Genomic DNA, 12,839 nt, shown 5'->3' on the forward strand with positions numbered 1-12,839 from the left:
CCCCATCTACAAGACTTTTTTCCATACTACTACAGCATGCAATAAAAGACACCTGTGACTGTCTATTAGTGAAGGCTGGATGGTTTGTTTTTTTGGGGGGTGATCTTTGTTGTTGGGTTGTTGTCCCAATATTCTCCAAATACCTCTTTTCTAAACAAAGAAAAAAAATAAAATGTGTCCATAGTAAACGGATCAAAACTCTTAATTTGGCAATAAAATTAGAAAAATCATAGGGAACATGTGTCCCGGTACTAAGTTTCAAGTTTCAAGTTGAGTGGACTTGATCAAATACTACCTTGACCAACAACTCTAACCTGAAGCAGGACAGACAGACAAACAGACGAGAAAACATAATGTGTCTAGAAGAAGCATAATAAAAACACAATTATAATGAATGTTTTATTGATGTTAAATGGAATAAAAAATTAAATGATTCAAAATGATTAAAACATGTATAGGACGACATAACAATAATAACTCTAACAAACAGATCATTAGGAATCATAATATTAACAATCATCTTCTTCATTGCAGGAATGGTGCAAGTTGTATATATATATAATACACTTTGTATATAAATTGTCTAGGATTTAACTCTCAAAACTGCTATGGTTTTCATTTGACCAAGGTGCTATCACATATTTTTTGGAGTGTCTTATAAGTTTGATTATAATTTGATTAATCGTGTTGAAAATAAAGACGTTTCATTTCTTTTTGTCCATTTTGATATATACATTCAAGACCAAAAATTTATTCATAATTTAACAATTAATTTATCAGTAAGTACACAACTGCTTAATTGAAAAATTAATTTGTCAACAACTTATTTTACAAAGCGGAGTTTTTGAAAGTCCTTATAAGGTATCTTTGATGAAGGGTATCCAGACTAGGTGCCATTTTTTGGTTTTGCAATCTCATTGAAATACACTCTCTTCTGTTTATTGAAATTCTTTTCTTTAAAACTTGATTGTCTACTAGCAAATCATTTTAGAAATATTCAGTAAATGCTCTGAATTAAAAATGTCTAAAAGAGTTAAATCCTAGATTCACTATCTAATAGAATAATTGTATTATCACAAAACAATAACATGCAATTTTTGCTCAAATGCATCTCATCATACAATTTCTCAAAAAATCATTCATTTCTTTCACCAAAAAATAATTCTTTCATCTGAACAAAACTATTTCTTTCATCTGAACAAAACTATTTCTTTCATCTGAACAAAACTATTTCTTTCACTTCAACAGAACCATTTCTTACACTTCAATATAAATATTTCTTGCACCCAAACAGAACTATTTCTTTTACCTACACAGAACCATTTATTACACCTCAAAATAAATATTTCTTTCACATAAACAAAACCATTTCTTACACCTCAAAATAAAGTCCATTCACAAGATACAAGACATAGTTTTGTTTCACTTAATCCACATGAGCAAAAATTGTATGCCTTAGAGTGAGGTCAAACTAAATTTTCTAAATCTACTACAAAAAAGATATTTTTACACATATATTACACTTACATATGTCAAATATTTTAATTCTGAATCAAATCTCAATCTTTTCAGAACAGAAAACTATAAATATGAGAAGATATGTGTTCTTAGAACACTAATGTATATTATGTTTGAAGTTGGTATACAAAAGATTTACAAAATAAATTTTCTGTGTTGTCAAATGAAAACATCAAGAACTAAAGAAATACAAGATTTGTGTTTGATGCCATTTATCCAGTGCTGAACACTTTTTAAATTACTATTTCATCAAAATAAACTTATGTTTTGCATTACAGTTAAATCTCTCAGTGAAGCTAACAATCTAATAAAAAAAAAGTTTTAATATGCATACAGAGTTTTAACTTTGTAAATATAACATAATCACAAACTTTAATTATTGTTGGTATTTTAAAGATAACTTGCAATTTTGCTTCTAAAACTGTCATTATAAAAAAAAGACAAAAATCACATTCAGATGTCAAACAAGATTTCAACATGAAAATGTATCTCTTAACTGTTTCATGAAAATACTGAATATTTTTACGACTGTAAAAATACTGAATATTTTAATGACTTATCTACAACTAAAATGTAAGTTTATCTCAAAAAAGATTTTTGCTTAGATTTGATTGCTTCTTCTGTGGAAGAAAAAAATTTTGAATCGCCACTTTTTACTATTTTTAAACTGGTTTACACAAAATATGCAAACACAAATAGAAAAAGTTATTTCATATGCAAGAACACACAAGACAATATAGAAGAAGATTCAGACAAGTATCTCCTGCAATATAACCTGTGCTTTCAGAAAACCTGTTTAATAAAAACAAAATCTATTGGAATCTTATTCATATCACCTTGCTTAAAAATTAAAAAGCAACGGTATTTTGAACACTTTGTAAAACCAAACATTCTATGACTAACAACATTTCTAACTTGACACATTTAATATTGGAATGTCTCAGTATACATTTTGAATGATAAATCAAACTTAATATCTTTAACTTTGACACTATAACAACTATACACACTTCATACATATATTTACATGAAATTAACACTGTAGCACTAATATAAAACTTCCGACACAAACTAAAACTGTGGTTTTCATGATATTATTATGCTCAATGCTGATAAAATACAATTTATATCATGAAAGTAAAATCTGGTACAATATAGCTGATTAAATTCGTAAGTTTTGTAAAATGTCTGTAAAATTTATAAATGGCATATATGTAACTTAAAAGGGTTAAACCTCTTAAAAGATTATAAATGAAAACTGAAACATGTCTTTTTAAAAATAAATTAAGAAATAGCATTTTCTCAAGTTTAACCTGCAAACAAGCAGAAAGGCAAAAATGTATCTGAAATTCAAATGTGTTTAAAAAGTTGAGTATCTGAAATTCAAATGTGTTTAAAAAGTTGAGTATCTGAAATTCAAATGTGTTTAAAAAGTTGAGAAATAGCATTTTCTCCAGTTTTACCTATAACCAAGCAGAAAGGCAAAAATGTACCTGTTTTTGGTATGAAAATCTACGAGTATGAAATAATGTTTAAAATAATAATGCAAGCATGATATAAGGTAGGGTTAGAGTAGGGTGTAAGAAGCAATAAATATAAAATGACAGCAATGTAACAATGACAACTAACTTTTTAAGAGTCAACATTTTGTGTTGACAAAAAAGGTTATATTCTTAACTGTATACTTTCTAAATGATAAAAAAAAAAATGATCAATTTAAAAATCAATCTGGTCCATGTTTCTACTGGTAATAAATTTTACAGTTATCCTTAGAAATCACAAAAATTTAAAAGCAAACATGACTTGAGAGTACTGTGTATTACAAACAAGCACTGTGACTCTATGAACATTTACTATAGGACTTTTAATTGATGAAAACATATGTAGTTGAAAAGTAATTTGGTTTTTAAAATTAAATTTTTCATTCAAATGTGCATATCTAATGTTGATTGTTATAAAACTAAGTATTTAAAGTACAAAAAAAGTTATAATATTGCTGCCAATTGTAAATGATATGCAACATAGTCCAGTGATACAAACAGTGAAAGAAAGTTATATACATTATATGAAAAATATGTGTATACAGCAGACAGTTCAATTATAAATCATTAATTAGTGCCCCATTTCTAACTTTTCAGAACTCAGATTTTGTCTTGGAAATTTCACTAGAAATTGAAGAGCATCTGAAACAAAAAGAGTTTTTTTTTTTGTTATTGCATTTGAATTCTAAATTAGATTATTTCTTCACTTATCCCTCTTTAAAAAAATGACCCCCAATTTCAAATTTTTCTATTATCTTGAACTCATCAGCCGTTTCGAAGACGAGATGATAAAAATTAAAGCACTTTAATGTGAACAAGAATTGACATGAAACATTTTTACAAGTTCCTCTACCAAAGAATGGTCCCCTCATATCTGATATTTGATTATTGAACCCATCAACATTTAAATTACAGTCTGCTGTATGATAATATAGTATTTATAGAAGAAACATATGTGCAGATATTTATATATATAGAAACTTTACATCCACAACCAAAGAACTAAAAACCCATCACCATGGCAACAATTGTCTGTGAAGTAAACATTCATATGACTAGAATAAGTTCATTTGTAATTTGGATTTCTGATTTTGATGAATGGTTGTTAATGCATGAACATTTGTTGAGCATCAAAATACAAAATGTCAATTTCTTTTATTCTTCCGTCACCAACATCTGAAAATGAGGCGGAGACCCTGCACCTTTGTGAATGACGCTAAATCTTGGTGATCTTCATTGACCTGCTGGAAAGGGAATGGTATGAAAATGTGAAAAGCTAATGTTATGTGGCGATACATATGGTTTAGGCATATTAGGCAGGCAAGTATGACTAGAACATGCATTGTGCACAGAAGGAGAAGATGGTGGTGGCATGCTATTCTTACTATTAATTGTACTATTGTTGCCTTGACTACTACAACTATTTGGTAAATTTGATATTACCATGCCACTTGGAACTTTCCCTGGAACAAAACTTTGTGCCGAGGGATTCAAGTTGACATTACATGAATTACACTGTGACAGAGGCATCTGATTGTGTGCCATATTCCCAACATTAACAGGTTGAGGTATATTCTGGGGTGCCAAAATAATTGGTTCACCTTCACACCTTGATTTTTCAAGACTTAAATATTTCAACAAATCAAGATATTTGTTTGGTATTTCTTTGATAGGCTTGATAAGTTTGAGATTTTTATACATAAAATATTTTCTACGTTTGACAGTCTTATAACCATGATCTGACGATGTTTCTATCTCTGGAGGAGGAGTGCTGACAGAATCGGATATTGACATATCTGAACTATTACCATTTCTCTCGATCATGCTACCCTCGTTGTTTTTGACATTATCTTGTTCGCTATCATTCTTGTTTGCCTCACACCCACTATCATTCGATATGTTACTACTTCTATCATCATTTTCATTACCATTGTCAGGACTATGTGTCGTTGGTTGTATGAAAGTTGAAAAGACAGGAGCATAATCAACTCCATTACTAGGACTAGTTTTATATTTTGTTACCGGGGCAGACTGACATAAAACTATCAGAGACTGACCCTGTGTGATTCCATTGTGACTAGCAGCCATGGAGTGACTCAGAAGACTAACAGTTCTGTAATGCTGAAATGAAAAACATCTTCTATTATTGATACTTATATTTGATTATAATAACATTGCACTTTATCTATCACCTCGGTAATCAATCCATCCCAATTGATTTAAATAATTTTTAATATGGGGTATACCCACTACATTGGTTGATTGTTAGTTGTTTAACGTCCAGTAGCAAATATTTCATGCATATTCAGTATACGCATTAGATACAAATACAGTTTCATATTTAGAGCTTGACATTGTTTAGACACCACTCCATTGTTAAACTTGTTTTTGTTGGTTGGTTGTTTCACATTGATGTACACTCTCAAATGTCATACATACATTTGGAAGTCAAGGATTTAAAGATTTAGAGCAAAAATACCCTGTTTTTGTTTTGAATTCTCATTTTAACTTAATGAAAACAATGTATTCACTGTGTACTACAAAATAGTTGTACTAGTGATTTTTGAACGTTCAGAATAGCCTTGGTATAAAAGTTACAAGATGTGGCATGATTGCCAATGCAACAATTCACATGTATTCAATTCTAAACTTGCTTTAAAATTGAGAATGGAAATTGGGAATGTGTCAAAGAGACAACAACTCGACCATAGAAAAAACAACAGCAGAAGGTCACCAACAGGTCTTCAATGTAGCGAGAAATTCCCACACCTGGAGGCGTCCTTCAGATGGCCCCTAAACAAATATATAATAGTTTATTTGTATTGAAGTACTAAGTCAGCTACAACTGAATTGTCCCAAAATGTTCTTCATTGTCTGAAAAGTTTGTAATTTATTCCATTGAAACAATCACAATCTGAAAAGTTTCACTTTTAGATTCACTTTTACATTTACCCATTGTAAATTGTGTAAATATCTCACGGCTTGCACATATTCATAAACTATTGCTATTATTAATCTTTGTTATTAGACATATAATCAATCAGGTATGATCCTATGAATGAAAAGTTTATGCCATCACAACACGTTTATATCATGTAAACGCTACTACAATCTATTTGTCAATAGAATTTCTTACGTTTTTGAGAAAAATGAATACTTACACTGACACCAAGGTTAAAGAAAAATCTCAGTGTGTTGATATCTGAAAGAGAAAACAGAATTTTAAAAATTATTAAATTAAAGTTAGGAAGTGACAAAAGAGGCAAGTTTTATACTTTCTATTCAAGCAGTAAAAAATCGTTGAATATGATAAAGTCACGGACAGTACCAATTTTTCATTGCTTTCGTGAACAAAATTTCTAAAGGCTGTTGTGCAATCAACATAACCATAAAAATGAAATTCCATGAACTTGCAAGTGTTAATTATTCGATGAAAATAAATTAATCCATAGTACCTAATTTGTTCTAATCCAAACATAGAGGCCTTGTGCGGCCATGTTCTCTTATCATCAATTAGTATTGTCACTCTTCATAAAATACTTACCATTAAGAGGGAGATCCAGTCCCCTGGAATCTTCAGAAGGAGGATAATCCACATTAACTTCTGTAGGCATAATCGTTTCCATGAATGGAACATAAACAACGGGATTTGTCATACTTTCTTGTCCCATCATGCCGTTCTCACCATTATAGGCAACCATAGCACCACCATTCATCATATGAGGTGGCATCGGTGGTGGCTGGCCATCCATACCAAGACATGCTACAGGTACATTCGTATGTGGATGTGGTGGTTGGTCCATCATTGGACCGTATGCCACAAGTGGAGGTTGATGGAAGACTGGTGGTGGCTGCATTGGGACAGCCATTGTAACTGGTGGAGGTGGTGGCATATTAGATACTGGTACTGCTTGTTCTGAAAAGCATCATGTCATATTATATTGGAAATGTTTATCCAATTTTCACTTAATCTTCAAATAGTAGAGTAAACAACATGCAACTGTTGAAGGACATTACCCATAACCGAAATGATATAACACAGGAAACATTTACCATAGAGTGTAAGGTATAATAAACTACAAATTGAGGACTCATTCTAAAAACCAATTAAACCCTAAAACCTTTCTTAAGTTATGTACTGAAAGGTAGTTTTACTGTATACCTAGTACTTAATTACAATACTATCTTACCACCAACTAGTAAATACAAATAGAATTGTCAAAAGAATTTGAATAGAATTCAAGCAAAAGCAGCCTTAATAGCTTTAACTAACTTTTGCTGTAACATTTTTGTTCTAGACACCAAAGTAAATTCTTAAATAAATTGTCAATATGATCCAACAGTTTCCCAACATATCCATGTTAGTTATAATACTGCAATTTCTCACTTTCAAAGAACTTCATTTACTACCATATTCCAATGCACCATTCCAAATAACCACATACTACTTGCTACTAGTAGAAAGTCCCTTATTTCATTTAACTACTATCATACCTTCCAATTACAGACCACCCCATCTCTATTAACAACAATGCCCTTTTTAGTCACTTCTATATCCCCTTTCCAAAAAATGAAAAACCCTTTGTTCTATAAACTGAATGCCCCTTCTTATTAACAGTCTATCTGTTTCACATTCCCCACCCCTTTCTATAAAATGCCATGCCTACTTAAATTAACTGCTGTCAAACTTTCTAATAATAGATACACACCCTTTCTAATAACTCCCATGCCCTGTTTGTATTAACTACCATCCCAACTTCCAATAACAACCCCACCCACTTTCTTTAAACTGTCATGCCCCTTTTTTATCAACTAACTTTCCATCCCACCTTCCAATGACAGACCGACCCCTTTCTATGAGTATCATGCCCCCTTTTTTTATCGACTGCTGTCAAACCTTCCAAGGTCTTCCAATAACAGCCACACACCCTTTTAATTAAATGCTGTCTAACTTTCAACAAACAGCCACTCATCCTTTTTATAAATAGCTACACCACATTCCTACTTACTGTCATTCTGTACATTAGAAAGAGGAAGAGGAGGAGGGAGAGCTGCAGGCTGAGTCATGCGAGGGGGGAGGTTCTGTTCAACAGTCATTGCTTTCATCTGTAATAAAACATAAAACCCATCCATAACAACAACACCAAGGCTATCAAAACATGCATGCAATGAAATAAAATATAGGCTTATATCAAGGAGCTACATCAATACACACAGACATGAATTAATTATGAATATACAAAAATTTGTATCTTTGAGAAAACAAACAATCAACAGTACAAATATGTTCACTTCTGCTTACGATAACATGGGATTTAGAAATAAAAGAAAAAATTAAGTTTGTAAGAAATTCTTTCTCTAAATTTACATCAATCAATCAGTCCTCTTTTATACAAGGTTAGAGCAAAAGTATAGGAAATTCTGAAATCCACTTTTTTAAATATGTTAATATATACATTTCAAAATTATAATATCAAATGCATGCATGGGTATACCGGAAAACCTAAAAGTCATTTATATTCATTGTGATAAATAAAAAGTTAAAAGAAAACTTAAGTAATGTACACTTACCCGCCTTTTTTGCCAATGTTTAATAATAGATCCTAAAATAAGATGAGATAAAATGAATTGTTTTGTTTTTCATTTTTATTTATCATTCAAATTCACAAGAGGTATTGTAGTTTCAAGGGAAGTCATCACAATAGAAATTTTTCTAAATATTAAAATACAAACTGTAATAAGTTATAACTGAAAAGCTTTCAAAACAAAAACAAAAAACAATAATGAAATATAATCATTCAAAAGGACAAAACATTACAGATTGAAATCAGAATGTGCAATTTAATTGAGGGAAAAAATTTATAAAATTAAAATAAAATGATAGTTTTACATATAACATAATTAACTCTCAATTGATAAAAATCAAAAATATAATATGTTCCTGAAAATTGCAAAATGCATTTAATTTATCAACTGATTTTTTAAAAAAAAATTTAGGGCAAAAGTTGCATGAAATTATGTATTATAATGACAATTAAAAATAATAGTTTACCTATAAGCTGTCCTCTCGATGGCAAAAATCACAAAATATCAAATACTCCTAAATAATATTCAAATGTCTTATTTCACCAATTCACTACTTAAGTTTTGTGACTTACTAGCTTTAGCCGATTTGTCTGGACGTAGTCTATCTACATCTACTTCTCTCCTGAAATTAAGAAGGAAGTCCTGGTATTAATAAAATCTCCATAATACAGATATAAGATTATCTACTTACAAAGGGCCATTACAATTACAAAACAATAACAAGATGCATTTGACATCACAGGATTATCTCCACTTAGAAAGGTCCATTACAATTTCAAAACAACAACAAAATGTAGTCGAAATCACAAGATTATCTCCTTAAACTTAAAAGGTCAATAAACACTTCCAGTATAATAATAAAAATAAAGGCTGAAAGGGTCAATAATCATTTTAATTGTCTAAATAAAATGCATTCCTCCTCAACTTATTAAAAGCAAAATTATAGCTGCAAGTGTACACGAGCAATGCAAAAGTGTGTTTTTATAAATTTTTAATCTTATCTGTTGTAGGGTTGCATTCACTTAATTTTAACTGCTTATTGGTGTTATTTATTATTTATTTTTTTTAATTTCTGGGGGAGGTGTCAGTTCCAAGTTTTATAGAGAAAAAATTTAACAGCTTTCTTAAAAAGGTTTATTTCTACATTTTATTTTGAACATGCAACTATTCCAAACCTAACAAATATTGCTTAACACTGCTTTGCAAGGGTAGATTAGATATCTAAGAGAGAAGAAAGATTAAGATACATATCAAAACAAAGGTTTTAAAACATGTCCTGAATATAAATGCCATTGGAGGTTCACTCTCCATGAAGCCTATCAACTGTCAACAGAATACTACAGTAGCTTTGTACTTGTTATATTCAAGACAAAATGGGAGACCACTCATAAATATTATTAGAATAACTAAGATGAAAGTTGACTACCATTTTAATGCAGAGTTCCTCAGAAGATATTAAATGTACATATTAAAGTATTTAATTATTACAATAAAAAATATAACACTTTATCTTAATACTAAATATTGCTGAGATCAGCAAGATACAGGTTTCCATTTTACAACAGAGGACTTGGGACATGTGGGATGCCTACCTTTCACCTAATTCTTCAATAAATGCTACCACAGCTTTGTTGTCAAACACTTCTTGTATGTGTCCATGATATAATTGTTTTCCTTCTTCAGATACTATCTACAAATAAAAATAATGAATGTTATTATTTTCATGCTTAGGCTCACAAGAGTAAACAATTAACCTTAATCATTTAAATTTCAATTCAGAAAGTATCTGTTCATGATCACCATCTGACCATAGAAGAAATGTATGAATTTGTATGAAATATATAGCAATTGAATATAACAATGATTTAAGCAAAAGATTTTTTATAGGTCTTTTAAATTGTTGTCATCTATTTGAAATTGGACACTCATTACTCAGTATGTTTTTAAATTCCAACTTCTAAATTTCAGGAAAAGCATTTGTTAGCTTTTAAATCCAAGATCATTTTTTGTTTTCAAAATTGCTGAATTTATATGCTCGATTAATTCTGATGAAACTTAATACACAACTTCCTGATTATATGAGGGGAAACAATAAATTACTTTCTACAGGGCAAACATCTTGTTATATTGAAATCAATGGTCAAGCGGTAATATTTGGAGAGGAATTTTTATTGCTGTTGAAAAGACAAGTCATCAGGAGATATCCAAATTTTTTAAAGTCTATAGCTCTCACTGATATTCAAACAATTGAAACATATATGAAAACTAATGTCAGCTAATTTTCTAATACATAATAGGAGGGGGATAGGACCTTTATCCGGACTCCAGGATCGTGATTTTAAGCTCTGAATTTCAGGATTGACCATTTCGGGATCCTGGAATTCTTTTTTCAAATTACTGGATGTCGGGATTTTAATTTATTTATTTGGGACCTCAGGATATCGTGTTTTTAAGCCCGGGATTTCGGGAACAGGACCCCTCATAATATATAGCACTCTAAAAGACTTTTATTCATATTCTGTACAGAAGCACCATTCATCTTATTTGTCGATTTCATATTCCCGTTTTGCAGTGCAAGTACCTCATCAATGCTTTTGCTTGTTGTAATAATGCACATCAGAATAAAGGATGATTGTAAAATAAGAATTTAAAAAAATTAAAAAAACAGACATAAAACACATTTTGAATATATGAAAGTATTTCGAAAACACTGCATGGTCATCTTTTATAACATATATAAATTAGCTAAGACATTGCTATGCAAGACAAAATTTCTATTTACCTAATACATGTACTAAGAGTTAAAATCCATTATAACAACAATTCCTGTCCACGATGACATTTAAAAAGGGCAGAGGGTTCCACTATAAGTATAAATGATTAGATTATGAAATTTTAAACAACTTATACTTTTTCTAGTCGTGACTTGCAAACATAAATAAATAAACAAAAATATCTCACATATTGGAGTGTATTTATATAAGATTTAAAATAAATATCAATTATGTTGTTGGGCGTTCACATTAACTCCCTTCAACCGGACAATATCACAGCATTTCTGCAAAAAGATTCACCCATCCGTGTCTACAGACTGGCAAACTCCCTCTATTTCACTTGGCCATTTAAATATTCACAACTAACACATGAAAGATTTCTCACACTACTTTTTACCCCAGTATGATAGGTCTCATAAACTTTAATAAATAATTAATCCATTAATGTAAAATTGTCCTGACCTTGGGATGTCTGCTGAATTTTATAAATATTTAAAAATTATATAATTTTCAAAAGCCTTGAATGTAAAGAAAACCTTTTGTTGATGTTTCAAGTGTAATATAATAACTTTTACTTTTGACAGCAATTTCTTTGTTTTATAAATCCATTAATTTTTTAAATGGTTGTAAATTTGTCCCGATCTTGGAACATCTGCTGAATTCAATAAATAATTTTTCAATAAATGAGGGGCATGATGGGTTATTTTCTTTCTTTGTGATTGGGGCATTTTTTTTTTTATATATTTTCGTGACAAAAAAATCAACTCGTGAATCTTGATGAGACCCCCCCCTCCCCTAATCAGGCCTCTCATATATTTTTTAAAATTCTACAATTTATAGCCTTGAATGTAAAATAAAAGAAAACATTTCCAGTTTATCGTTGTTACAAGTCAAATATATTAGTCACTTTTTAAATACTCTGATAGCAAATTTTTTTTTAATAATTTAGAAACATAACAAATTTGTTCCGTTGATAATATGATTCACATTTACATACAAGTGAAACTGCGAGCTACTGCTCACTGATGATACCCCCGCCGCAAGTGGATAATATTAATAGTGTAAAAATATGCAAGTGTTCGGTAAACAGGAAGTTGTCAAGTGATGAATCTGAAAACGCATCACACGGTATAGCTGACTTATATAAATCCTGAAACCAAATTTCAGAAATCCTTGTATTGTAGTTCCTGAGAAAAATGTGACGAAAATTTTCAACTTGGCTATCAGTGTAAAATCATACAAGTGTTCGGTAAACAGGAAGTTGTCGAGTGATGAATCTGAAAACGCATCACACGGTATAGCTGACTTATATAAATCCTGAAACCAAATTTCAGAAATCCTTGTATTGTAGTTGCTGAGAAAAATGTGACGAAAATTTTCAACTTGGCTATCATGTGTAAAATCATACAAGTGTTCGGTA

General features: G+C 30.4%; 1 protein-coding gene across 10 annotated transcripts in view; it reads right to left on the reverse strand.

Annotated features, from left to right (window-relative positions):
• Positions 1 to 385: 385 nt before the first annotated feature.
• Positions 386 to 12,839, reverse strand: part of LOC143085393 (UDP-N-acetylglucosamine transferase subunit ALG13-like) — a 54,789-nt gene continuing 42,335 nt past the window's right edge. For 4 of the 10 annotated variants that reach the window (XM_076261710.1, XM_076261716.1, XM_076261715.1 and 1 more), the window contains 7 exons: positions 10,238 to 10,335; positions 9,218 to 9,267; positions 8,631 to 8,662; positions 8,069 to 8,165; positions 6,604 to 6,975; positions 6,221 to 6,261; positions 386 to 5,180 (listed from right to left, as the gene is read on the reverse strand). In XM_076261710.1, the coding sequence (XP_076117825.1) occupies positions 4,293 to 5,180; positions 6,221 to 6,261; positions 6,604 to 6,975; positions 8,069 to 8,165; positions 8,631 to 8,662; positions 9,218 to 9,267; positions 10,238 to 10,335 (1,578 nt within the window). In that variant the 3' untranslated portion in view covers positions 386 to 4,292. The other 6 variants (XM_076261713.1, XM_076261712.1, XM_076261717.1 and 3 more) reach the window with 6 other exon arrangements.

This window comes from Mytilus galloprovincialis, chromosome 8, assembly GCF_965363235.1.
Source record: "Mytilus galloprovincialis chromosome 8, xbMytGall1.hap1.1, whole genome shotgun sequence".
In the NCBI taxonomy this organism is placed as follows: Eukaryota; Metazoa; Mollusca; class Bivalvia; order Mytilida; family Mytilidae; genus Mytilus; species Mytilus galloprovincialis.